This window comes from Tetrao urogallus (assembly GCF_951394365.1).
Source record: "Tetrao urogallus genome assembly, chromosome: 3".
Classification (NCBI taxonomy): Eukaryota; Metazoa; Chordata; class Aves; order Galliformes; family Phasianidae; genus Tetrao; species Tetrao urogallus.
In genome coordinates, this window is record NC_136815.1 from 45,297,645 (window position 1) to 45,324,098 (window position 26,454).

The following is a 26,454-nucleotide window of genomic DNA, read 5'->3' on the forward strand; positions in this document are numbered from 1 at the left end:
TCAGGCAGATCATGAGACCCAACTAAATTAAGTAGTTACGAGTTCCCCTAACAGCAAGTTTACTTCCATCTCTAGGGCTTGGCTTGCTCAGGACACGACTATCAGGCGGCCATTGTGAGAGGGCAGCGTGGTACTTTCGTGGTCGTACCACTGTCGTTGAGGCAATGACTGCAGGCTTGAGCCACTGGCAAAACCCAGCAGCTTGCCTCATCTCGACGCTCCAGCAAGCACTGCCATCGTTCGGGGCGTTTTCAGAGCAGCTGACACCACAGGGAAGCCGTGAGGCGTAACTCAAGAGGTCACGAGCAGCGCCAGGCCGCGGGACCGAGCGCTCGGAGGCCGCCAGGAGGGCACCGGCGACCGACTCGGTTCATACGGCAGCGTGAGGGGCGGCCCGGCCGTGGCGTGAGGCGCGGCCCCGCCCGCCGCCGGGGAGGGGCGGGCCGCAGGCGGCGGCGGTTGGCGGAGACGAACGGGTGCGGCCCCACGGCGGGCTGGAAGCGGCCCCTGGCGGGACTGTAGCACCGCCCGGCCTGGCGGGAGCTGCCCTTCCGGACCTGCGCGGCCGTCTCTCTTTCTCTCCCTTCTGTCTCTCTTCGCTGTCGCCCGCTGCTGCGTCGCCATGGGGGGCCCGCAAGGCAGCCCCGGGCCGGGCACCTGCCGCCTGCTCGTCTTTCTCCTCCTCCTGTTGCTGCTGTCCCCAGCACAGGTATGGAGGCACGGGGGGGGAAACAGCGCCGGTTCAGCTGGAGCCGGGCTCCTGCCTGCCCGCGCTCGGGCTGCGGTGTGAGGCCGCCGGAGGGGCCGTGGGGCGTCGGCGGCTGGGCTGCGCGGTGTCACTGCCGGGTGCATGGCTGCGGTTGGCCTGGGGGCCCAGCGGCCCAGAAAGCAAGCTGAGCCGTGCGGGCTGAGCGAGGTTTGTGCCCTGCTGCTGCAGAAAGCGGCAGCTGTCCGGATGCTGGCTGCCGCGATGCGCCCTGTTATGCAATGCCGGGTGCGTGTGAGTAGCCGTGCAGTCACGTGCCCGCGCGGAGCATTGCGAGTGTCACCGGTGCCTGGCGCGGCTTGCTGCGAGTGTTTACTGCGGAAGGTGGCAGCTCCCTGTGAGGCCTGCTATTGATCGGCGTGTGCGCGCTTCTGTCTGCTACGAGTTGGAATTCCTTTGCTAAGTTGCTGTGGGGTGGAATGGGAACACCTTAATCCCTTTCTCGGTCAGTTTGTTTGCCTCGTTGTTCAAGGCGGCAGTGAGATGCTCTGACATGCTCTTGAGAAACAAACTATCTTGTACACCTCAGTGTCATCTTTTTCTTCTCTAACTGACTTAGAAATGCACGAAGTCAGGGTTTATACCGAGCTCACTTTAAGCTGCCGAGTTGGTCACCTTGTGTGTGCTGAGGCTCTCCTGTGGTAGCAGCCTCTGCTCCTCCTTGGAGATTGAGTAGAAAGCAAGAAACTCCTTCCAGAGAAGCTGGGTTGTTCATTGGTGACTCGTGGTCTCCAGGTGGGTAGCTGATAGTCTTTGCACCTTCCAAGCACTCCTTTCTGTAATGGTTTTGGAAGGACATACTGAACAGCATAGGGATGAAGTGTGCCCTGGGCTGGGCAGGACCGAAGAAATACTGTACTTCTATAGCTCAACATCCTCCTCCCACCAGGAGTGTGAAAGAAGTTCCATTGCGGAAGGGCCTTGTTGATCTCTACAGGATCTTGTAGGGGACGTGGCTTTGTGGTTTACAAGAGGTTAACATGACAAAGTGACTTTACAAGACTGAAGCCTGTATGCCTAATGTAAGAAGGCAAAATTCGAGTGGCAAAGTAGGGGAATGAAAACAAACTTGACTTGAAATCTTTGCTGTTATGTGTTTTTTGGTTTTTTTTTTACATCCTAACATTCCAGAAGTAAACCTTGATATATCTCAGAGAGAAGCTAGACCTCCAACTAGGCTGTACCTGTATAGTGCTTGCTTGCCGAAAAGAAGCTTTCTGAAGGTTAACTCATTCCCTCTCAAGCATGCTGGTAGAATGTTTTCATGCTTTCAGTTGTGGTGTGGGCCAAACTTGTGTCAAGTAACCTGCTGCTGGCTGGGAGCTAACTACCCATGTAAGAGCTGCATTGAGAGCCTTGGCTCTTTTATTCCTGGTTTTTGTTTTTTTTTTTTTTTTGAGTGTGGATTGTAAGTTCTTTAAGTTAAGGAGTAAAGAATACCAAGCCTCTTAAATTCTTGTTCTCTTATCAACTTTTTAATATGCTAGATGGCATTTTGTGTGCTTAATGTCAGCTGATGCAGTTGGCAATTATACCAAAACATAGGCTGTCAATTAGCGGTTAAGCAAGGCTGGACAATGTTTCCCATCAGTAACTGGGATCCCAAGGTACAAGGTGAGATTAACTTAAATGTTTCTGAAATCCTTACTGATGGGCATTAGTGGCTGATGCTGCTCAGTCCCAGCCTTGTCGGGTGACCTGCAGTTTTGTGTGTGGCCTATGGTGGGAAGGTCTGAAATGCCTCTGTGAAGGAACCTGCATGTCAGGGGTGGCAGCATAACTTCTCAACAGAACGGTAGGAGTAGATGCTTCCTGGAAAATCAGGAGTGACTTGTTCGTTGTCATTCTGGATGGAAAGTGAGAAAGGTGTCTTAGGAGTGGAGAAATGCCTGAGGTGAATGAGTGGAACATTGCTTGACCGTCCAAGTAGCCAAAACACTCCGTCTAGGTGTCCTTACTGTTCCTTTGTAGGGCATCACAGATATTTTCTTGTGCCAATGCTGTTGGGGCCTTGTGCTTTCAGACTGTGCACACAGTAGTAGTGCATCTGTCTGTTCCCCCAATAAAATCAAGTCACTGTCAGTTAACACCAGCCTGCTTCCCCAGATACTCAACTACCATAATTACTGCAGCTTTTTCTTCCTACTGGACTGTCATGTTCCTGTGATGTGCTTGGGTAACTCCAGAGCTAGGACTTGCTTTGCCTGACCAGGAGTACCTAATTATTTTTCCTTCTAGAGGGGAACAGTCACTTACTTGTGGGCGAAGGTACAAGAGGAACCTAGCTGACTGAGCTTGTCTCCAGATTGGTTGCATTTGTACAGAGGACTGGAAGAGACAGTGTAAGAACTAGAAACCTGTATAGTTTTCTTTAGTCCAGGGACCCCCTGTGATAGGGAGAGCTGTCAGATAGTGGGCAGATCTACGGACTTGTCACCTGCCTCCATAAGCCGATACTATATTTATTAAAGATGGCATAGTACCATGTTCCCTTAGAGTTCAGTTCTTCGAGCCAAGGCATCATATCCACTATGAAGGGTGATATGGACTAGGTATTAATGGAGGTAGAGTGGGAAGTATATTATTCTTTGGAATTGCTTGTCTTGCCATATAATATCTCAAATGTACTATGTTAGATGAAGAAAGGGGGAAACAGCTGTACCTGATGCTGCTGCCTTTTCCATACATTAGTAATCTTAGTTTGGGGAGCCAAACAAAGTTCTTTTGTTTTCTGGAATTTGCAGAGTTACAAGTAGTCTCTGTTTCTGTATACAGGGATGTTGTTGTTCTTTGTATGCTTCACAGCTACATAATCATTGCTGATGGCTAATGTTTCTGGAAGCATTGAAGGTTATGGATTTGTTTTGACGTGCCATTGAAGAAACTTGGACTGAAGTAAATGTGTTTATGATCTGTTGAAATGCCAGTTCTGTTACAAACAAACGATAATGCCTGGGAACAGGAAAGTTGTAGCAGAACCTGTGTGGAGTGTTGCTGATAGTCATGGAATGCTAATATGTGCTTGTGTGCAAGTTTATTATCGGGATCCCTGGAGCCCAGACCCGAAGTGAAGCTTCTCTTTAGACAGAATAGTTCTACCAGAAGTAGGAATTTACTTTCCTCAGCTCTGGGTATATGGGAGGATAGTGGTAGTGCCAGGTGGTTTCTGAACTCTACTGGGCAGGGGAAAACGGCTTTAATTCAAAGCTAACTTTCTGTTGCTTGGAAAAGTACTAATGGAAGTCTCATTTCATAATACTGAGGACTTGATGTGGTCTTCCCAAATACTTGCAGTGGAGCTTTCTGGAGTATCTTGCATTGTTTAGGAGGGAATTTGGTTCAGTATAGCATATCTTATTGTATCCTGGGACCAGGGGAACTTTTGCACATTTAAGTATGATGAAGTTGTTTGGAAACCTGACTCTACAAGCAGTAGCTTTGTTCCCTGTGACTTATTTACAATAACGATTACTCATCTGTATCCTTTCCTACCTGTGAAGGAATGCTTCTCTGGAAGAGTGGAGAGAACAAAGTATTTATTCTGACTTAGCCTTTGTTACAGGGCTTCAGGAAAGAACTTTCAGCTCTATCTTATCAGTGATAAAGTAGTTATTTAATGACTAGTGGTATCCCTGCTTGCTCTCTGAAAACCAGGAGCCCAGCCCTCTCCTGTACTTTGTAGCTGATTCAGAGGTGAGCCTGCTGTTAAATTGCCACTGTCTGAGAGCTGTGTTGCTGACTTTTAACTGATGACTTCAAATGATTTGATTGGCTTTTATGCATACTGACCCATTTCTTGTAAATCGGGTAACGCCAGAGCCCTGCTACTCCAGGGAGGTAATTCAGACTCCTTTTAGTGACATCCTGCTGGGTCACATTGTGAGTATCTGTTCACTGGAATTGGATTATTAGTGTTTACACGGAAGTAGAATGAAGTTTTATAAGTTACAGTTCTAGGTCTAAGTGATGTATTACAGGTAACTGACACATTCACCTTCTCTAAACAGGCCAGAAGTCTGAGGGAAGTGTGTTGTTTTTTTCCACTGTAAGTTTTATCTGCCTCAAACTTCAGTAATGGGGCTTTAAGTTGTATGTTCAAGTTACAAGTATAATCTTGCAACTAAGCCAAAATACCTTGTCTTGTTTTATTTTCTCATGTTTTTAGCTGAATGCTTCTTGTTGCATGACTTCTTGTGCAAGGAAGCTGCTTTATGTTTCATCCTGGAATGATAGTAGAAAGGCTTACAGGTGAATTTATTATCATGTAGTTGTCTATAATACAGTCTGTATTTGATTTTGTTGTGCCTGTGTAGTTATAACCGAGGAATTGGTAACATTGGTAAAAACAGCAGAATTTACCAGTCTTGGCTTATGCTGGATGTTAAACATCTAGTGTTTAGAATGTGATTTTTAAGGGATGCATGCCAGCTTGTGTATAAGAATATGGGAATACTTAACAGCTGGTTCCAGGTTTAGCTAGAAGAAATGCTTAAGTAGAGAAATGAAGTAGCAGTCTGGACGTGTGGTACTCAGATTGAATTCTGAACCCTCTGGTTTACAGTGAATGTCTTGGGTTTGGGCTGTGTTTCTTAGGTTAAGTTAAAGGGGGAAACTAACAAGTTCAGGTCAACAGGTGTTCATCAGTCACAAGAATCCAATTACCAGTATGCTTTTGCAAAGAATTTGGTGTGATTCAGCATAGAAATGGATGTCATGGAAGCGCTATTGTAATCATAGATAGCTCTAGGATATGATGAATTCAGCCTTTCAGGGGCCTCCCTGGTCAGTAAACAGTTTTATTCATGGTCAAGTGCGCAGCTCAGCAGTCTGTCCTTGCTGCATAAGCATATGGTGTTTCTACAGATGTGAAGTCAAGGTTGTTCAGGAGATAAAAATAGGTCAGTTATCTTTTAAACCATACCATGCAGTCTTCTGATGCTCGTGTGCTTGCAGAAACACAGTAAATGTTTATGCAGTCCACATTCTGCTTGCAGTCCAGGTGTTCAGCAAAACTCTGGAGCTGTTCTCTATAGCTTTCACTATAAACAGTGTGTTGTTGCATTCTTTCTTAAAGGTTTTAATTTTAAGGATAAATACTCTGATTTAGTGATTCAGGTGTCTCAGTACAAGCACTTCTGAACAGAAATGCAATGCAGTCAAGGTGCAGCTGTGCTCTTTTAACTTCCTTCATTTTATGCGTACAATAAAGGACTGATTGGAATTTTTCTCCTGATGTAGGGATTTCTAAAATGCTGCTTGGCCTTCCCGGTTTGGATGCAGCATGTTTTTGAGCACAAGAGTTAATGGAGGGCATCCCTTCAGTTTCTTGCAATAAATGACATTCTGTGGTGAATGCAGAGCTGTGAAGTCCTGTTTTGGAATTCTCTTATGCTGTTACTTCCTCCAAATCTGTCAGTGAGTGGATGGATTTGCAAGAAGGACTAAAAGGTTGTAGAGAGAACTGAAAATATTACATGTGAATAATGTACTTCTCTTCATGTTCACTGACTTGCACTGAAATAAGTTTAACCCACTAATCACGTGCATTGTTCTACATAAATAAACTGTTTTTTTCCCTTTTATTTGGGAATGCTTTGCAAGTATTGGTTTAGGTTTTTCTTCAATAACTCTAGCACTTAGGAATAATGCTGTCAGTGGCTGGGCAGAGAGGGGTGGAACGCTGAGCTGGAGATGCAACGCTGTTCATGCATGCCATGTCAATACATGCTTTTCTTGATGGATGCTTTCTGTAGCATGTATATTTGAATTACAAGAAGTTACCTAATCTGGACTATAAGTGGCTGTTGGAATAGTAATGTGCAAACTATCTAGTAGTTGAAAAAATAAGTAATTATTCCTTGCTGCTAATCAGGTTCCTCATGTTGATTTAGGTACTTCCACAACAGTGCGTCTGGTACGGAGAATGTGGAATTGCATCTGGAGACAAGAGATACAACTGTGCTTATGATGGACCACCTATAGCTCTACCAGAGGATGGCTATGACTTGATGCAGGTGAGCTGCTTCTGTACATCCACTGAAAAGTACTTCTCTTGTACTTGAGAGTTCTGTTTTGGGTTTTGTTGGACCTGCACTGTGACTTCTAGCTATCTAATTTTCACTTTTTTGGAAGGTGAACATTGATTCTCTCATTTCTCAGATCTAGCTTGTAGCCCCAGCTGTGTGAAGGTGATAGACTGCTGTTTCTATTCAGGTGTATGAAATGCCTCCAAACCATGTGATCTACATACAAACTTTCACAAAAATTCTAAATAGAGGAATGCTGCACTTCCCTGTTTATTTTCTCACTGCTTTGAGCGCTCGCACTCGTTAGTCTGTTTTTAGGACTCTGATTTGTGATGTTTATCAGTTATGTCTTTTGTATTTCTAAAGAAGACTAAAATTCTATTCTGACGGATAATGGTTCTGATTCCTTCCTTAATTAGGAAGGCAGTAACTGACACCAGTCATTCAAATGGAGCAAACCTTGTCCAAGTTTTGTTTCTGTAGCTGTGCATAGTATTAGACAGTGTTTCCCTATCGGAGTTTTTGTTTCCAAGATGAACAAAACTGAAGTTAAAATATGTTCTGGTTTTGATGCCTAACATAAGGTGATATTGCCAGACTCATCTTCTGGCAGATGGTTTGAGGCCTTAGTGTGGAATAACTACAAAGTAATGGCTTGGCTGTTAGCAGTAACAAATTAAATATGTAGGTGAGCTGGCTATGTTACACTTTTGGAGGAGTTAATAACATACAAGAAATGTGCAGTATGGATAACACTAGTGTTAAAATAAATGCATTTCTTTTCTATAAACTGGATATTAAATAGTTTTTCCATGTATTTGGTGACTCTGCTTAGTGGCTTGTCTTCTGAGACTTGAACTTGATGCTGTTCAGGAGATGCATTGAAGGATAAGCTGCAGGAATACTTCAGAGTTGGGTAAATGTGTTGTCCTCTTACTGATGGACTCTCAAATACGATTATCATTCTATATATAGACCCTGGTGACTAAAGATCATCTGAAGGAGCTTCTTAAAGGAAATGATACCCTGAATAGTACAAATAATTCTTCTATCCATATTCTCTAATGAATTTTATTGGCTGGACTGATTCTTTTATTCATCTTCCACAACAATTATGTTCTGCAATGTGCTGAAATAAAACTTCAATGAGTTTTGAGATTTTAAGCATGCTTTTCCTTCCTTCCCTTGTGATAATCTCAGTATTGTTTATATTTTAGGAACTCTGTCCAGGTTTATTCTTTGGCAATGTCAGTACTTGCTGTGATATCCTTCAGCTTCAGACTTTGAAAAACAACTTGCAGCTGCCTTTGCAGTTTCTTTCCAGGTATGCTAATGAATGGCAAAGCAGCCAGAGCTTTTTAAAATTAGAAAGCACATCAGGACACTTCAGTTGAAGCAAACTGTAGATGTGGTAATTTCATTTTAAGGCTTGTTGCAGTGAGCTCTTGGAAAGACTTTCTTATCTCTGTCAGAAAACTTTAACTCTGTAAAGCGATTTCTTACGGTCTGGACTGAGTGAGTTGGTAGCATTAACGCTGATTTAGTTTGTCTTGAGCTACTGCATTTGTAATGAAGTCTTCAGAAGAGGATGACAGAGTACTGTTCAGCCTTTCTAGTAGCAGCAGTTAAGCTTCCTTTTAATTGTCAACTGTTGCTTGTAGCAGCTATTTGAGGTAGATGGAATTTTCTAGTAAGTAATGTTGATACTTCTGACTGAAGAATATGAAACAACTTTAAGCACCAATTATTGTTGTTTGGGTAACTACTTTTTTAAGTGTATTCAATTTTTATGTATTAATATGATAAAACAAAGCATTTAAAGTTTTTATTTAGCACTGAGCAGAATGTTTACAGTTGGGGTGTAAGTCGAATCAGATATGCTTCATTTTTACTTCTTAGTCTGATTGCTGTTCATTAACTTTCCTACCCAGGTGTCCATCATGTTTCTACAACTTGATTAACCTCTTCTGTGAACTGACTTGCAGTCCAAATCAGTCTGAGTTCTTGAATGTTACAAGCACCATACCTTATTATGATCCAGTTTCAAAAGAAAACAAAACTAGCATTACAGAGCTGCAGTACTTCATTGGGGAACGCTTTGCAAATGGTGAGTAAACAGTGTGCTGATGCTCTTTTATCAAGGTAACAGGAACAAGCCTCTTTCTGGATATGTTGGGAGGTGAACAGGGGACAACTGTCTTCTGTAGTACAAGGCATCAAATAGATGCCATAGGTCTCCTTTGAAACATCTAGATTTGATAGGAGACATTATGCTGACACTTGTTTTTTCGAAGGCTCAGCTGAGACTGAACGTCTGTGACTTTTAATAGCTGATAACATTGATGACTTTATCTTCAGAAAAGGAAAATTGTTTCTGAGTATCACAAGCATGCCTAATATGCTAACTCACCTATACGAAGTTTGTACTGTGTTGTTTGTACCTTATTTCTGAGTCACATAGATTATTTCACTGTGAAAAGATACTATTATAGTTTCTTACTAAATGCAAGTATTTTTTTCTTAAAAACAGGTGATTTAGTCTATATTTTAGTTTTATAGCAAACATGAAGAACTAATTTGGTCTCTTCTTGTTTTTTGTACAGTGACCTGTAAATAAGTTGAGGCATTTGAAAGTGACTTATGGCCAAGGGGTCAAAAGTATTGTCTTAGTCATAACCTCTCCCAGAAGAGACACTTCATATTGTTAGAAGGAACATGATCTAATAAAGAAGGTTCTGGTAGTGCAGAGGAGATGCAGCTGGCCTGCTTAAATTAAGATAGCTGAAGCAAAACACTGTAACCTTGATTGCTGTATATACAGCTGAAAGCATTACTTTGCTATCTTACAACGTTTCCTCTTGAAAGCTATAAGCATTTTTTTTTTTTTTTTTTTTTTTAACTTGATGAGTCTTCACTTAGTTCCCAAATTCAGAATACTTGTTCAAGTGCTAATACTGATTTAATTACTTCTGTCTTCATACATTCTTTCTAGAAATGTATAATGCCTGCAAAGATGTGGAGGCTCCATCAAGTAATGTTAAGGCATTGGGGCTGCTGTGTGGAAAGGATGCCAAGGACTGCAACGCTACCAACTGGATTGAATACATGTTTAGTAAAGATAATGGACAAACTCCTTTCAGCATTATTCCTATCTTTTCAGGTAAAAAAAAAGCAGAAAAAATAAGAATTGGCTGTGAATCTTCTGTCATGGGCTGTATGCAATAGTCAGTATGTTAACTCATCAAATGGCTGTCCAGTGATGAGTATCCGCAGTCAGGCTTTCAAAGCAATATAACCTAAGCTGAATCTTACCTTTTTTTTTTCTTCAAAGTTGTAATTGTTTTCTATTCAACTTATTACTGTAGATGCCTAAAACCCATCGAGAGATGGACTGATCTTGAAAAACTGGGTAGTTTGTATTGTTTGGAAATATAGGGCAGTGCCCTAATTTTTCATGGTTTTTATAAGGAAGTTGTTCTATTCCTCAGTCTGAACAGATGACAGCTTATTGTTAGGGCTGGTAGGAGTGCTTGTTAGTTCTTCAGATTAAAGTGTTCTAAAAACGTGATTACTAGGTATACGCATCTAAGGAGTTAGTGCCTGCATGCAGGAAAGCAATAGTTTTATCTGCTACAGGACTGAGAAAAGCTACTGCTTTTGAAGGGGACTTTCATGTAAAGGGTTCATTCGTTAAACTAGGAAGCTTGTATTGTAAAACTACATTTATTTATATATTTTTTACCTTGTAGTAAACTGACTCTGCATGTGTGACTTTTATATTTCATAGATGTTCCTGTCCATGGAATGAATCCTATGAACAATGCTACCAAAGGCTGTAATGAGTCTGTGGATGATTCGACAGGACCGTGCAGCTGTCAAGACTGTTCAATTGTTTGTGGTCCAAAACCTCAGCCCCCTCCATTACCTGTTCCTTGGCTTTTATTTGGTTTGGATGCTGTATATATCATCATGTGGATCTCTTACATGGGGTTTCTACTCATATTTTTTGCTCTAGTTTTTGGAGTCTGGTGTTACAGGTAAAACACTTAAGATGTACAGCTCTGAAAGTAACTTGCTTTTTCTGTGAAAACTTTGCCTTGTACGGAATGCTTATGCTTCTGGGATCACCTAGCCTAAAGCTGTGTTGTATGGCAGATGCTTATGCTTGCAGAGGCTGTTTGAATACTACAAAGTATGTTGTAGGAATTGAATACAGGAGGTTTGAGCTGATATGAAACTTTCATTTGCTGCCTAGCTCAGGACCGAGTTAGGCTAATTTTCAACTTTCATAGTATAATTATGGAACTCAACGCAACTGGGGAGAGCAATATCTGATATTGGTGGCCACGTGCAGTTGCAGAAGACTTGCATACTTGAGTTCATGCTTATGAAAATCTGAGGAAATGTGTGTATTTGCTTCCCCTGATTGACATAAGGCTTTTGTGGTAAGGAGTAAAGTCTCACTTGAACTGTATCATTTTTTTGGATGGTATCAATTAAGACATCAAAGAACTGCCTTCCAGGAGTGAAGTAAACTACAATCATGTCAAACTCTAGAAGCCAAGAGGCTTTACTTACATATGCACATAGTTACAAGTGCTTAAAACCAGTTTAGTTCACTAATATCTTGTCTACAGCAACTACATTTAAACAAGCTCATGCTTCTCACTGTTGAACTGTTCTTGATGCTCTAAACAGTTTCAGGGGGCTTCATATTTCTATTAATCCTAAAGTACACATTTTTAGGTAAGTCAAATGTGCTACAAGAGAGTAAAATATAAGTAAATAAATATAGGTATTAGTAAATAAATAAATAAAGTATTTAGTGTATAAGTAAATAAATATAGTAAATATATAGTAAATAAAGTGCTATCCTGTTTTTTTCCTCAAACTATGTTGTTCATGAAGTAATAGAAGTGACTTAAGAAATTCCAGTGATGGAGAGGCTATTTCATTAAAACCTCTGCTACTTCTGGCTATTGTTAGATATTAAACAAAGTATTTGTATTCTCCCAATCCTACTTTGTCAAGACATGTGGCTGGGGGAAGAATCACTGAAATGAAAGTTTCTTGAAGATAATTGCAGAAACTCAACTCATAATCACTGGGAGACAGCAATATCAGATATTGGTGGCCACATGCAGTTATAGCAGACTAACTGAAATGTATGTTTAGGCTAATGCCTGTACCAAAACAATCGCTGCCCTAATACAGATAGTGCTGCTTGGCTGCTTTTCTCTATCATCCTGTTCTGAAAATACTAATGCTGAGCTTCCTGTGATTATAGCATTTTGTAAAGTAATATATAGCAAGCACTTTCTCTGTGCTACACAATGCTCTCTAGTAAGATCAGAAGCAGCTATGTTAGAAATGCTTTGGTGTGGTTGTACTAGCCATCATGAGCAATGGAAGCCTATTAATATTTCTTGATAGCATTTTCCAGAGGGTTCAACTGCCTGACATCCTTAAGCAGGGTTGTGTTTTTCTGTGCAACTTTAATGTTGTTCAGTTATGACTAGGAATCTAAAATTGCTGTGTAATAATATTTGAATCTCTGTGGACAAGGAGGACAAGTGTGTATAACAAATGTATAACAACATTATGCCATGCTTACTAGCCTTGTCTGGTAAACTTGTTAAACAACGTGGCTAACTAACTGAAACAGTGAGAGTATTCAATATGTCTGATTCATAGCCAAAAATACCTGTCCCTAATTTGGATGCCTATTGATGAGATTGCTATGAAGAGAGCGTAGTGCTTATCTCCTGCTCTAGGTATTAGATAAGACCATAAGCAATATAGGTCAACTATAAGTGTTCTGCCTTCAGGACAGAAAAATAATGCTTTTTCTTCTTGCTTCACTTTGTTATTTTGTTAGCCTGAGTGCATGTAACTTAAGCTATTACTGAAGTCAAATATTTCTAATGTGGATATCTCTTGCTGGGGATCAAGCTCTTTTAATCCTTCTGAACAGACTGCAGCCTTGTCAGCTGTCTTAAGCTTTTCTAGCTTGGATCAAGAATATATTCTGTATGTAAAGTTTAGAACACCAGTAGCATTCACAGTAGAGAGAACCTTACAATGATTATAGCAGAGTGATAAAATTAGCAGGACAACTCAGTCAACTTGACTGACTGAGGATGGAAGGAAGATGTCTAAGCTTTCTGGGCGAGTCATATGCCCAATTCACTACTAGCATTGGAAACTATTTCTGCTGTACATGTGCAAGGAATCTTGTGGAATTAGAGTAACACAGTCTTTTTCTCTTACAGGAGGCGGCATTTTGTCTCTGAGTATACACCAATTGACAGTAATGTAGCCTTTTCTGTGAACTCTCATCGTGATAATGGTATGTCTTGGATGAAAGCATCAGATTTATTAAAATTGGCTTAAATTCATCTACTTCTATGGGTAGACTTGAGACATTTAGCTTTACTAGCCCATATAATCTATTCCTAAAGTACTATATTTAAATTGTTTGCCTAGTATTGCTTTAGGTTTGCAATAGTACTTAACTCTGTTTTACTGGATGCAAGATACTGGATACAAGAAGCCCTTGCTGCCCAGGTTATGGGTGTAGTAATATTTCTATGAAGTTCTAGAGTGCTTTGTATCTTCTTGCATTAGAAGAAGCAATGTAATTATGAGCTGGCTTCTGGCCCTTGACCCCAGTAAAAGGTTAATCCCTGCATCTGACTGTCAGTGCAAATGCTTCTTCCAGTGCTTAAGTGGTTAAGTGCTTAAATCCTGCTGTTTCAAAGTGTTTTAAAGAAATGCTGTTAAAATGATTACTCAAACGTTCTCTATTTACTTCTTACAGGGAAAATTACCTGTGGTGAGAGGCTTGGTGAAAGGTTTGAGAATGGCCTAAGGATGACATTTACATCATGGGGTGCTTTCTGTGTCAGAAACCCACGCCCAGTTATCCTCTTCTCTGTGGTCTTTATTGCTATGTGCTGTTCAGGCTTTGTATATATTAAAGCAACTACGAACCCTGTAGATCTCTGGTCAGCTCCAAGCAGCCAAGCCCGCAAGGAGAAGGAATACTTTGACAAACACTTTGGGCCTTTCTTTCGTACTGAACAACTTATTATTCAAGCCCCAAACAGCCGTCCAGACATCTATTCACCATACCCATCAGGAGCAGATGTGCCTTTTGGACCTCCACTCAATAAGGATATTCTCCATCAGGTAACTAGGACTTCAAAAGCAAAAACCCAAACACTGGTAATAGCTGTAATTGTAAGGAGTTGTCTTCCATCTGTAAGGTGATGTGTCTAGCCAAATGGTCATTAGTTATCTCTAGGTACATCAGAAATCATGCTATAAAATCGTTATTTGCTGTAATCCTTACTTGTGATAAGCCTTGTGTCTTATCTTCTGTTCAAGGTAAGCTTGCAGGCTAATGCAGCAATTTTAATGTGAACAGCAAAGTAAGAGTGACTTAGTTTTACACTCCTATTGACTTTTGCCATCGCCTTTGGGAACTTTTAGAAATACAACACACGCGTAAGAATAGCAAAAGAAAGAATTTGTCTTACAAGGACTTCAATTCTTTTTTTTTTTTTTTTTTTTTTTCAGGTGCTTGATTTGCAAGATGCTATCGTGAACATTGTTGCATCTTTTGACAATGAAACTGTAATGCTGAAAGACATCTGTGTGGCTCCTCTTGCTCCCTACAACAACAACTGCACTATATTGAGTGTACTCAACTACTTCCAAAACAGTCATTCTGTTCTAGATCACGCTGTGGGGGATGAGTTCTTTGTCTATGCTGACTATCACACTCACTTCTTATATTGTGTTCGGTAAGCAGTATGATTAGGTGTTTTTCAGACTGTAGACAAGCTGAATTCTTCTCATGCTGGTAGACAAAACTAGCTAGTTCTTGTCAACTCCTTGAACTACTTATTCCTTTTTCATTCCACAATACTATGTTAAAGTACAGATCAGCGTAGTGTGTTTGTCTTATTATTTCTCTACCTAGTACTTCAGTGGGAGTTATTTTGTTGAGGTTTCAGGCTAATTTTGGTTTAAACCACTAGCTGTGGTTTACTTAAAGCATGTTTCAAACACGTCTGGTAAATAGAATTCTGATGGAGAAGACACGTGCTAAGCTTTCATTTAAGTTTATAGTGAGGTAGAAGCCAATCCTTTCCCTAAAAGCTTAGAAGACATTTTGAAAACTGATTAAATTTAAAGCAAACATAGCATAAGGACAGTGCATCACTAGCAGACTTATCTTATTTCCTTTGGACAGTTGTAAAATATCAGCTTCTTACTGTTCTTGTCTGGTGGTGCTGTGCTTCACTTGCTAAGTGTAAGCTGATAATTATTGCTGGTCATCTCTTCAGGGCTCCAGCATCACTGAATGACACAAGTTTGCTTCACGATCCTTGCTTAGGAGCATTTGGTGGACCTGTCTTTCCATGGCTGGTGTTGGGGGGATATGATGGTAAGTGATGAAACAGTGGTGCAGTTAAAATCTTCAGTACCTTATTGCTTGCTGTTTTTGTTGCATTTTGCATTCTCACTGATGTGACTGTTCAAAAGCACTCCTGAGAAACTTTGATTTATTTTTTTTGTTAAGTTTCAACTAAGTAAGGATATTTTAACTGAACTGCTAGTAGGTCAGTGCTGAGAAGGAAGGCAGACAACTCCAGAAGTGACAAATGCTTATTAAGAGGACGAGCATGTTTCAGTTAGACCACATGCATGTGAATGTGTAATCTGCTTTGAGCCTGCTTGAGGATCTCTAGTTTCAAGAAAGTAGATGTGAAGTATCTTAAGCTGACATTCTAGGATGTGCATGTATCTTACTTCTGAGATAGTTGTGTCACTGATCTGAAAAAGCAGCTGAGAACAGGTAAAGATGTTTGCTAAGGAAGCTTTTCCATGACTATTAGAAAGACTAAATTTTGTTCAAGCAACTTGTCTATCAAATTGTGTTTAATTGGAATGTCAAATGTTTGAAACAGCTATTAAAGTCAAGCACATGATTAACTGAAGATTGTTTTCTACATACTTTGAGTAAATGCTAAGCATGCAAGAGTACAATGTGGAGGACTGCATCCGGTTTCTTACCAGATTAAGTCATAAGCACTAGTTAAATAACAACACCTTGTCTAACCATGCAGCACTTTAATGCTGGGGTACCATGAACGTCATAGGTAATGACTGATTACTTTTATAGTGCAATCCAGAGCGCTTACCAACTCATTTCTATTTGAGTAACATCTTTCAGCATTCAGTGTGATTGAAAAGATTACAGTCAGTGGAATTCTAGTGGTGGAATTGCTTTGGACAATACCCCTTAAAACCTAATTACACCTGCCTATTTTACAATATAAGTTCAATTTCATAATGCCTGGTACTTTTTTCTATTCTACAGGTGATAACTATAATAATGCTACTGCTCTTGTTATTACTCTTCCTGTTAATAACTACTACAATGACTCCAAGAAGATAATGAAAGCACTGGCATGGGAAAAAGAGTAAGTAGCCTTCTCGTATTCTGAAATGTATATAGAAATGAAAGCAACTTTTATACATAAATGCATGCAAAACAGCTGTCCTGCACTGGCTGTTTATTGGTCTAACTAATTGGGATGTTTTGAGAAACAGTATAACATGTAAAGGACTGACCATTACTGGTTGTGAGATTCCCTTCATCTGATACATTTTATTTACTCTTTAAAGTATGACTGACTCTTCCTTTTTTTTTTTTTTTTTTTAAGGTTTATTAACTTTTTGAAGAACTACGATAATCCAAATTTGACTATATCATTTTCTGCTGAACGGAGCATTGAAGATGAAATCAATCGTGAAAGCAGGAGTGATGTCAGCACTGTTCTAATAAGCTATGTTGTAATGTTTGTGTATATCTCCATAGCTTTGGGACATATCCAGAGCTGGGGAAGGCTGCTGGTATGTTTATTGTTCTCATTTCTCTAAACTCTTTAGTTTTAAATAGCTCTCCAGATAGTTTTGCTGAACACTTGTGTTCCATCTTGTCAGAAAGCATTGAGTCCTCTTTGGGCAGGAGCTGAAGGAAGCAGCGTATTGTTATACTTGACAATTCACTTGTGCTTTGTAGCCTCTGCTAGATCTGTTTTCATTTGATGTGTAATTAACTTCAACTTTTAAGGCTTGTAGCTCAAGGTCTAAGTACTCTGGCTCTTCAGAAGAACCAGAGAAGTAAGCTTCTTACTAACTACATTCTACATAAGAATGTATCTTTCTGCCTTTGTTATAGTCTCTTATGTGGCGATGCTGGTTTGGCTAAAGGTCATTAAAACTTTTTTAATTAAAAAACTTTTCTAGGTGGATTCAAAGATCTCCCTGGGTATTGCAGGCATCCTGATTGTCCTGAGCTCAGTGGCATGTTCCATAGGCATTTTCAGTTACTTTGGAGTCCCAGTGACACTGATTGTGGCAGAAGTTATTCCCTTCTTGGTGCTGGCTATTGGGGTGGACAACATTTTTATTATAGTCCAGACACTTCAGGTATTTATTGTTTTGTGCAGTTTTTTTAAATGTTTATTTCTTATTTTTTGAATTACGTTACTTTAGAGTAGGAAGTCTTCAGTGCTCCAGTGCTCAGCCCGATGTGAGCAGCTCTAGATTCTCATTGGGTATCTAGTAGCCTGGAAGAAAGCCAGGATTATATGTAATTGCTCTTCACCCTTCCTAGAATGAAGTTAGAAACTTTTATTCATGTTTAGCTATTGATTGATACTTAACTTGTTTAATCTGGCTTCTAGAATGCACCTAAGGATATGTCAATGAATTTTTAACATCTCCCTTGGTTAGTTGTAGAACTCTTGCACTATTTTAATATTTCAGTGCGTTGTGAGCAGTGATCATTTACTAAACTATATGCTCACACTGTCAACCTTTGATAATATTTAGTGGGAGGGTAATCTGCTTTCCAACTTAACAGGCTTGCTAATGTCCTTAAAAAAAAAAAAAAAAAAAAAAAAAAAAAAAAAAACCACAACCCTGGTGCTGCTTTTGGCAAATGTGTGATTTTGGCTGAAGCATTGAATTTGCCTCAAATGTAACTTACAATATTGTAGTAAGACAGCAAGAGTAGGAGTAAGGGAAGTGTTTATGCTGTATTTGTAATAAGCTGATTCTCTAATACAACACCTATTAATGCTGCATGGATAACTATGATAATCTGGGATATCTGGATATTTTAAAACCATATGAAAGAACTTATTAGGAATCATGGAACTTAATAATTTATTCTCTCTCAAAACAGAGAGATGAGCGTCTTGAGGGTGAAACTCTTGATAAACAGATTGGCAGAGTCCTGGGAGATGTGGCACCTAGCATGTTTCTCTCATCTTTTTCTGAAACTGTGGCATTCTTCTTAGGTAAGGTTCAAATGTTACAGAGGTTGCATTGTACTTACATATTCTAAGAATAACTGCAAAACTAAAACACAAATAGAGCAGAAGTTCTAGAGGAAGTTTTAGCTTCACTTTTTCATTGCTATAATCAAGTTTAGCTTCTCAGTTGGAGATGGCTCTAAGACTGGCACAGTGAGGTCACATTCTGTGTGAAGAACTTGACAGGTTCAGAATGTGTTTTTGATTGAAAGCTGGAGCTTTGTACTGTATTGTCACTACAACTGAAAATTTGGTGCTGGAAACAAACCAAATATCAGAAAGTGCTTTCATTGCACTCAGTGATCTTTCCACTGCTTGGAAAAAAGATGTCCCTGTGATAGATTCTATTTGAGATTCACCCTCAGTGTGTTGGAGGCGTATCTTATGCTGGCACCCTTCAAGTGTAAATCAGCCCTGTCTCACAGTGAGTTTGGTTTACATCTAATGTAATTTGCTATTGGCTCTCCAAGAGGAGAGGGAACTTACTTGTTCAACTGGCTCACTTTTCAGGGACACTGTCTACCATGCCAGCAGTTCGCACGTTCTCCCTGTTTGCTGGAATGGCTGTGCTCATAGATTTTATCCTTCAAGTCACCTGCTTTGTAAGTCTCCTGGGCTTGGATATTAGGCGCCAAGAAGTGAGTATGAATATGTCTGTAACTTCTGTATGATAGGGATGTCATCTTCTGCAGAACTGTACTAAAACCAGCTTACTTTGCAATTCATTTCCAGATGAATAGACTGGATATTCTGTGTTGCATCAAAGGCAGTGAAGAAATGAGGGGAGTCCAACGCTCCGAGAGCATTTTATTTCTGTTCTTCAAAAACCTGTATTCTCCGTATCTGCTTAAGGATTGGATGAGACCAATAGTGGTATGTATACTGTATTTACAGTAAGCAGCCATCTAAATTTGACCAAGAATGCTGTGTCTGAAAGTTCTATACTGAAGAAATATCTTCAGTGCAACAAAACAAAACTCTAGCATTTCTTTTATTCCAGCATTAGTATTGGAATGAGATCTCCTACCTGCAAGAGTACCTCTACACTGCTGCAGAACAGTGCCTGGCTCAGCTTGAAGTTACTGTGCTTATTTACAGAAGGCATATCTTTTGCTGTTGCCTTCTGTGTGTAAATTCTTCTTTAGGAAATCAGTCCCTTTTGTCATCCTAAGTTTTACTGCTACTGTTCTACTAAGCCTGGGTAGCATGCTTAAGCTAGAGACTTTTTATATTGGTATTGACTTAGTAAATTCTAGAACTTTATTGCTTGTTGTTTTTATGCAGCTCTCACTTCCTGAATCTGCTTTCTTTGCAGATTGCCTTGTTTGTGGGCGTTCTGTCGTTCAGTACAGCAGTGATACACAATGTAGAGATTGGACTTGATCAGTCTCTTTCAATGCCAGATGTAAGTCTTAAGACTGTCTCTGCTCTTCAGTTTGAAGCTGAAATTGAAGCTTGAAGTCTTGTGCTACTTCAAGATTCTGTAACAGTAATTGAAAGCTTTCTCTTTAAGGATTCCTACGTAGTGAATTACTTCAAACAGCTTGGCAAATACATGCACGCAGGTCCTCCTGTCTACTTTGTTCTAGAAGAAGGGCACAACTACACCTCTCTGGAAGGGCAAAACATGGTGTGTGGTGGAACGGGATGTAATAATGATTCACTTGTCCAGCAAGTCTTCAATGCTGCAGAAATTGGTAGCTAGTAAGTATTTTATGCTTTTTTTCTACATAAGTAAGAGATGTAGTTGACCAGTGCTACAGTGTTGATTGTACAACTGGCACTATAGTACTCACTATATACTGAGGTTTATGGTAGGAGGAAGGGAAGAAGCTGTGGCAGGTCTCCTAGGTGAAGCTGGATCCTGTGTGAACTAGTAGGATGTACTGATGTACTTGGATTTGGAAGAGGGCCTTGATGATCCTTCGAGGAATCATGAAGTGTTGCAGGAAAAACTCATGAAAACCTCTTAGTGTAGTTGCCATTGCAAGTGAAAGTGAAACCTAGAAAAGCTTAGACTGTAAATATGGATAAACCAGCCCAACAAATCTGTAATATTTTGGCATCTGTAAGTGGAAATTGCATTTGGATCAGCAGTTAGTGTAAATGAAAGAAGTTTCTGAATCCATTTTGCTGTAGTTCAGTGGCTTTCTTTCTTCCTAATTAAATGAGAAGCTCTGCTTGATGAAACAGGCAGTGATAGCTGGGAGTAGATGTAATGTGAAGTGGGCAAGGGGTATGGAGGGTTGTGGTTGGCTATGGAACTCCAAAAGAAGTTCCTACTGTTTTCTAGCTGCCCTGTTAACAAGCAAAACTAGTTCTTAGGTGAGGTACTGGAGTAGAGGACTATGCGGTAAGGTAAGGAGTTTGGATCCTAACTAGCTGAAAGAGAATAAGTTAGCACTGGAAAAATCCAAGATGTTATGGAATGAAATATTAAATCACCAATGAGTATGTTATTTTGTTAGCACAAGGATAGGCTATGCCCCATCATCCTGGATTGATGACTATTTTGACTGGGTGAAGCCACAGTCATCCTGTTGCAGAGTCTACAATACCACGGGACAGTTCTGCAATGCTTCAGGTACTGCCATTCATCTCATTGACAGGGCATTCACAAAATGTTTTATGGTATGTGTCAAGTGACACATACCACAAAACACATAGCTTTCCTTCATGTGAGTAGAAGTCTCTTGAGTTGCACTCTAAGTTGTTTGAACTGCTGTTTGAGTGACCTTTAACTGTTTTGTACTGGCATGCTGCTGGTGGAAGATAGCTCACCTAGATGATCGATAGGATTACTATTCCAAAATAACTGGGATTGTTAGATGTATAATGAAACCAGCAAAAGCTTACTACCCATTTTTGTTCAGATCCTTCAGTTAGATATAATTCTTACTGGTTCTGATGTAGATGGTGCAGAAGTAAATAACAGTTGTCTTTTGGACCTTGTCTTAGTAGGAATAAAAAACACCTGTGACTAAGTTAATGCAGAACTGTGGGCCTGTTCAGTTGTATGCTCCAAAGAAGTGCTTTTTATGGATTTGTATCTGGTAATATTGCAAATCAGAAGTTAGTAGTGTTAAGACAAAGAATATTTTAACCTGTTGTCAACCTCCAACTATCTTCTGTGCTTCTGCAGTCACAGATCCATCTTGCACTCGTTGTCGACCACTGACTCAAGAAGGCAAGCAAAGACCACAGGGTGAAGACTTCATGACATTTTTGCCAATGTTCCTGTCTGACAACCCTAATCCTAAATGTGGCAAAGGGTAAGAGCCCTATTTCACATATCTGTTGTAGACTGATGTCAAAGATGTTTGCTCTGGAAGTGTGATTCTTCTGTGTGGATATTCAGTGTTCCTTTAAAATTCATATAAGCCACTTAAATCTCACCTGTTTATATGATTTTCTGAGACATAAGTTTATAAAAGTGATGTGTTATATAGCTAGAGTGGGTCACAGAATTGCAGGGGTTGGAAAGGATCTCAAGAGATCAAGTCCAACCCCCCTGCTAAAGCAGGTTCCCTGCAATAGGTTGCACAGGTGTGTCCAGAGAGATATTGAATATCTCCATAGAAGACAACTCCACAACCCCTCTGGGCAACCTGTTCCAGTGCTCCTTCACTCTTAACCTAAGGAAGTTCTTCTGCATGTATGGAACAGGTTATGCTCAAGTTCTAGGCTATTGCTCTTTATCCTGTTGCTTTACAGCACCAAGAAGAGCCTGGCCTCATCCATTTGCCTCCCACCTCCCTTTAGATATTATTAACGTTAATCAGACCTCCCTCCCAGTCTTCTTTTCCCTACCTTACTCAGTCTTTCCTTGCAAGGAAGATGCTCCAGGCCTTTTATCTTTGCGGCCCTCCACCAGGCCACAAAGACAGGAGATTCTTGTCTTTTTTTTTTTTTAACTGGGGAGCCTAGAACTGGACACCCATATTCTAAATAGGGCCTCACCAAGGCAGAGCAGAGTAGGAGGATCACCTCCCTCAACCTGTTGGCTTTTTTCTTTTTAATGCACCCCAGGATGCTGTTAGTGTTCATTGACATGTAAAATTCTGTTACTACAGAGGACATGCTGCATATAGCTCTGCTGTTGACTTGATAAACAATAAAACTGATGTTGGGGCTACTTATTTTATGACGTACCATACTGTCCTGAAAAAATCATCTGACTATATTGATGCTATGAAGAAAGCTCGGAACATAGCAGACAACATCACTGAAACCATGGGTATCAAAGAGAAGAACTATCGTGTGTTTCCTTACAGGTATGTTTAAAACATTTTTGTAAGAAGTATGCTAAGGGGCATAATTTAATTTCTACAACCAAGTTTCTGACTAACATCTTAGAAATCCAAGTTTTCTGTTTTGTCTAAGAAAGCCACAAATAGTAGGTGAAAAGTAATTTGTGTCCAGCACTAATTTTCTTCACTGTGGTTGATAACTAACTTAAATCAACAAGCTTGTCTTTCACTAGAGTTACAGCTCAAGCCTCAACTCAGGCCTCTTCTAGCTTCCATAGTAGGCTTCTGTGGCTATACTAACTTAAGCAGATGCGTAGCCCTGAATAGTAGCAAGTTGTAATAGAGTGTACTGACTTCAAACTTCAGTTGAACTTTAGCTGGTGTTCCACAGGAGTGACTACTGACACTGGGGTGCCAGTTCCTGTTGGTGACCCTCATAACAAGGATACTATCCTTATCACAGAAGCTAATCCAGTACGAGCATAATCTTCTCTGTAGTAAATGACTTCTGTAGTATATTTCTTGTTTCTAGTTGGACAGAAGTTAGACAGTACTCTTGAGGTACACTTAAAATCAGTAGAGATCTCCCTAATTTAAGCAATGCAGATCATGCAATCTTGTTAGCTCCATCTAACAGATGTAGTTGGTTGTTTCTTTTTTTCTTTTTTTTTTTTTTCTCCAAGGTTTGTGTCTTCAGGGTTCTCTGGTCTTAAGACTTGTATACAAATAGCAAATTACAGTAGATACTGACCACCTTAAGCAGCTTTGTTAAATATTCACTCAGTGCTTTGAAGTATAATTTAAAGCACATCTATTATCTATGATGGAATTAATACAGAGGGGATTAAGAACGGTTTTGAAGTCTGGAAATAACATGGATTTGTGCAGAAACAGTTCTGTTCCTTGCAAGTAGGATGCCTAACTAAAGCATCTGTTCTTTCTACAGTGTGTTTTATGTCTTCTATGAACAATATTTGACAATTGTGAATGATGCCATCTTTAACCTCTGCATCTCCTTGGGATCAATATTTTTGGTGACAGCTGTGCTGCTTGGATTTGAAATATGGGCTGCTGTTGTGGTTACAGTAACTATTGCTATGATAATCGTCAACATGTTTGGAGTGATGTGGCTCTGGGGCATCAGCTTGAATGCAGTTTCACTAGTAAATCTTGTCATGGTGAGTTAACAAGATCTTTCTGTTTCCAAGTATTGAACAGTTATCAGTATCATGACACTTGAGTATTTCCCCGCAAAACTCTGATGCATTTGGACTGTAGTGGAACTGTCTTAATCCTTCTAGATGGGCTGTGGAAGTAGTTTGTCAAATATATGTGTATATATGGAAGTGGATAAAATAACTTGGGCAGCAAGTCCCTTGGTGAAACACTGTAGAACTGTAATAGCTGAGTGCTGCCAGAGCTGCAGCTGACCTTACTTTCAGAAGTTCTCAACTGGTCTGAGAATATTATGGAAAAGTAAATTTGTCCTATGTTACAACTAGGTGTGTGTATTCATCCAATCTACCTGCTGTATAAGTAGCATTTGCCAGTTGTTCACTGTAGTAAATGATTAATTTTCTCTTAAGAAATAATAATCCTTAAGTGTTAAACTCCCTAACCCTATGATATCCAATAGTGTGTATATACTCATTTACTGTAAAGCCATGCTACTGCAACTAGAGTCTAGAAACTGATTACCATACTCAGCATTTGCTGCTGAGTTTGGCTTCCTTCAACATCAAGCAACTTTGGAACTCTTAAAAACACTCCACGTTGTGACTTGTTGAATTGGATTGCCTGCTCAGTAATGACCGGTGCTGTACAGCACTCAAAAGCCTTTAGTGACAAACTAATGCTGAATTTGTAGCTTCCAGTGGCAAGTTCAGCCTTGGAAACTCATCTAGAGCCTGTACTTTTATAGCCTGTCTAAAGTTCTGAGAAGAGATGTTACCATCAAAATGCTCATCTAAGTCAGTTCTTTCTTCTGCCATCTAGAGCTGTGGTATTGCTGTGGAATTCTGCAGCCACGTGACAAGAGCATTCACTGTTAGTACTAAGGGCAGTAGAGTGGAGCGTGCAGAAGAAGCTCTGTCTCACATGGGCAGTTCGGTAAGTACCTGTCTATTGTAAAGAGGGGAAAAGGAGTAGCTAAGCTGGAACTTCAGACTATGTCAGTATCAAGTCGTAAAGACAGCCTTGCTTCTTTAGGGGAAAATAAATGACCAAAATTGCTGAAGACTCAACCTAAGCTTCTACAAGTAATAGGGTTGATCAAGACTTGATTAACTTATGTTAACCTGATATTAATACTACCTAGCATTAGAAAATGGAGCTAAAAGTTTGAGCTGAACCAGTAGAGTAATTGAGTTGTCCCACTGAAGTTGTATGTGCTTCTCTACCGAATGCTTGGAGGTGTCTGGGAAAAGTCCTGAGTAGGGGATGGCATTGGAGCTTTGAGAACATAAGCAGGCTATTACTGTTGTCTCACTTAGTTTTACAATAGCACCCTGGGTGTGGTTGGAACAAGTTGTTCTAGTGCTGGATATACTTGACCCAGGAAAGGAACTTCACTGAACTGTGAGTCACCTCAGGTAATGGCTTATTTACTATGTAACTGCCTGAAGTCAGAATCAAACTAGAATGTTTGGCTGTACCAATTATACCAGTTTGGTACCATATTGAACCAAGCCTGCGGCATCAAGTTAGAGCTAGGAAGTGGATGCCTCTCTTGAGTAGGGCTTTTGGTTGTAAAGGTTAACAGGGAAGCCAGCACGCTGTATCTGGGAGCCTCAAATGACGTAAGCGTTTTCAGCAAAAATTGTTGTTTTCACAAATAAGTGATAACTGCTTTTTAATCAACAGGTCTTCAGTGGGATCACACTAACCAAATTTGGAGGAATTGTAGTACTGGCTTTTTCCAAGTCTCAGATCTTCAAGATATTTTACTTCAGGATGTATCTAGCTATGGTTCTGCTGGGAGCAACACATGGACTAATATTTCTTCCAGTTCTGCTTAGTTACATTGGTAAGATCTAACAGTCTACTCTAAAGTGCACTTAAAACAAAAACATCTAGCTACCTGTAGATACTTTCCTATAGCTAAATGAAATGGACTGCAAAATTAAAAGGCAGTACTTGAATCTGCAAGCAGCCATATCCCTTAGATTAACAGGACTGACTGGCAGTATGCTGTTACAGCCATGTTAAACTGAAGCAACCAGTCTGTACAGTGTGCTTGCTCTGCACCATTAATAATGGAGTTGTTTGCCTAGGCATGTGTGGCATAACTGTCAAACTTGGAAACAAACTTGGATGATGGGTGAAGCTACAAACCTGTTGTGGGACGTGGTTCCATTTGTGAATGATCTCATGTCACAATTAGGAAGGCCTAAATGCTGTCTTCCTTGTATCTGGAAGTTCACATGTATGACTTCTTAACTCTTCCCTCAGTAAGTCCAGCAAATCTTTGTCAGTCCTGTTAGCTATTGCCCTTGCTGCAGCTATTACTAGCTGAACACTTCTCAGTGTTAAGCTGGACAAAGAAGACCAAGGTTGTGGATGGTTCCTGTGGGCAGCTGCTGACTGATATGCTGTAATGTTGAGACTTTGGAGTGACACTGTTTTCTTTTGCTCAGGTCCATCAGTAAATAAAGCTAAAACTCGTGCTGCACAGGAGAGGTCCAGAGGCACAGAACGAGAGAGACTCCTCTACTTCTAGTTTTTAACAGTGTTCAGTGGACTCTATGAACTGTGGCTTAGGCCCAACTCCTCTTAAGAACTGAAGCTCGGCAGTGTTCTATGACTATCACACTGTAACCACCACTGACTCGACTCCTGCACAGATTCAACTAGGAGATAGCAGCTGCAGCTTTGGACACGGCTTTAAACTCAGGAAATGCTACGTGTGGCTCATGTAACAGTATTATTACTAAACCTAGATGTGTTAAGGTTACTAAAACACTTCTGTTTTCAAGAGGTTGCATCTCTTCTAGAAACTTAAACCAGCTGCATTACAA

At 40.3% G+C, this 26,454-nt stretch overlaps 1 protein-coding gene across 1 annotated transcript; it reads left to right on the plus strand.

Annotated features, from left to right (window-relative positions):
- Positions 1-622: 622 nt before the first annotated feature.
- Positions 623-26,156, plus strand: NPC1 (NPC intracellular cholesterol transporter 1; the record flags this gene model as incomplete). The annotated part of the gene is made up of 25 exons (XM_079533232.1): positions 623-709; positions 6,658-6,780; positions 8,010-8,116; positions 8,724-8,899; positions 9,785-9,952; positions 10,580-10,829; positions 13,065-13,141; positions 13,613-13,983; positions 14,374-14,600; positions 15,147-15,247; positions 16,184-16,286; positions 16,530-16,719; positions 17,116-17,298; positions 18,059-18,173; positions 18,699-18,826; positions 18,921-19,061; positions 19,504-19,593; positions 19,702-19,892; positions 20,657-20,772; positions 21,331-21,460; positions 22,262-22,462; positions 23,385-23,616; positions 24,434-24,547; positions 25,301-25,463; positions 26,074-26,156. 25 exons carry the CDS (start codon positions 623-625, stop codon positions 26,154-26,156), a joined length of 3,867 nt encoding a protein of 1,288 aa, XP_079389358.1.
- Between the last annotated feature and the right edge of the window lie 298 nt (positions 26,157-26,454).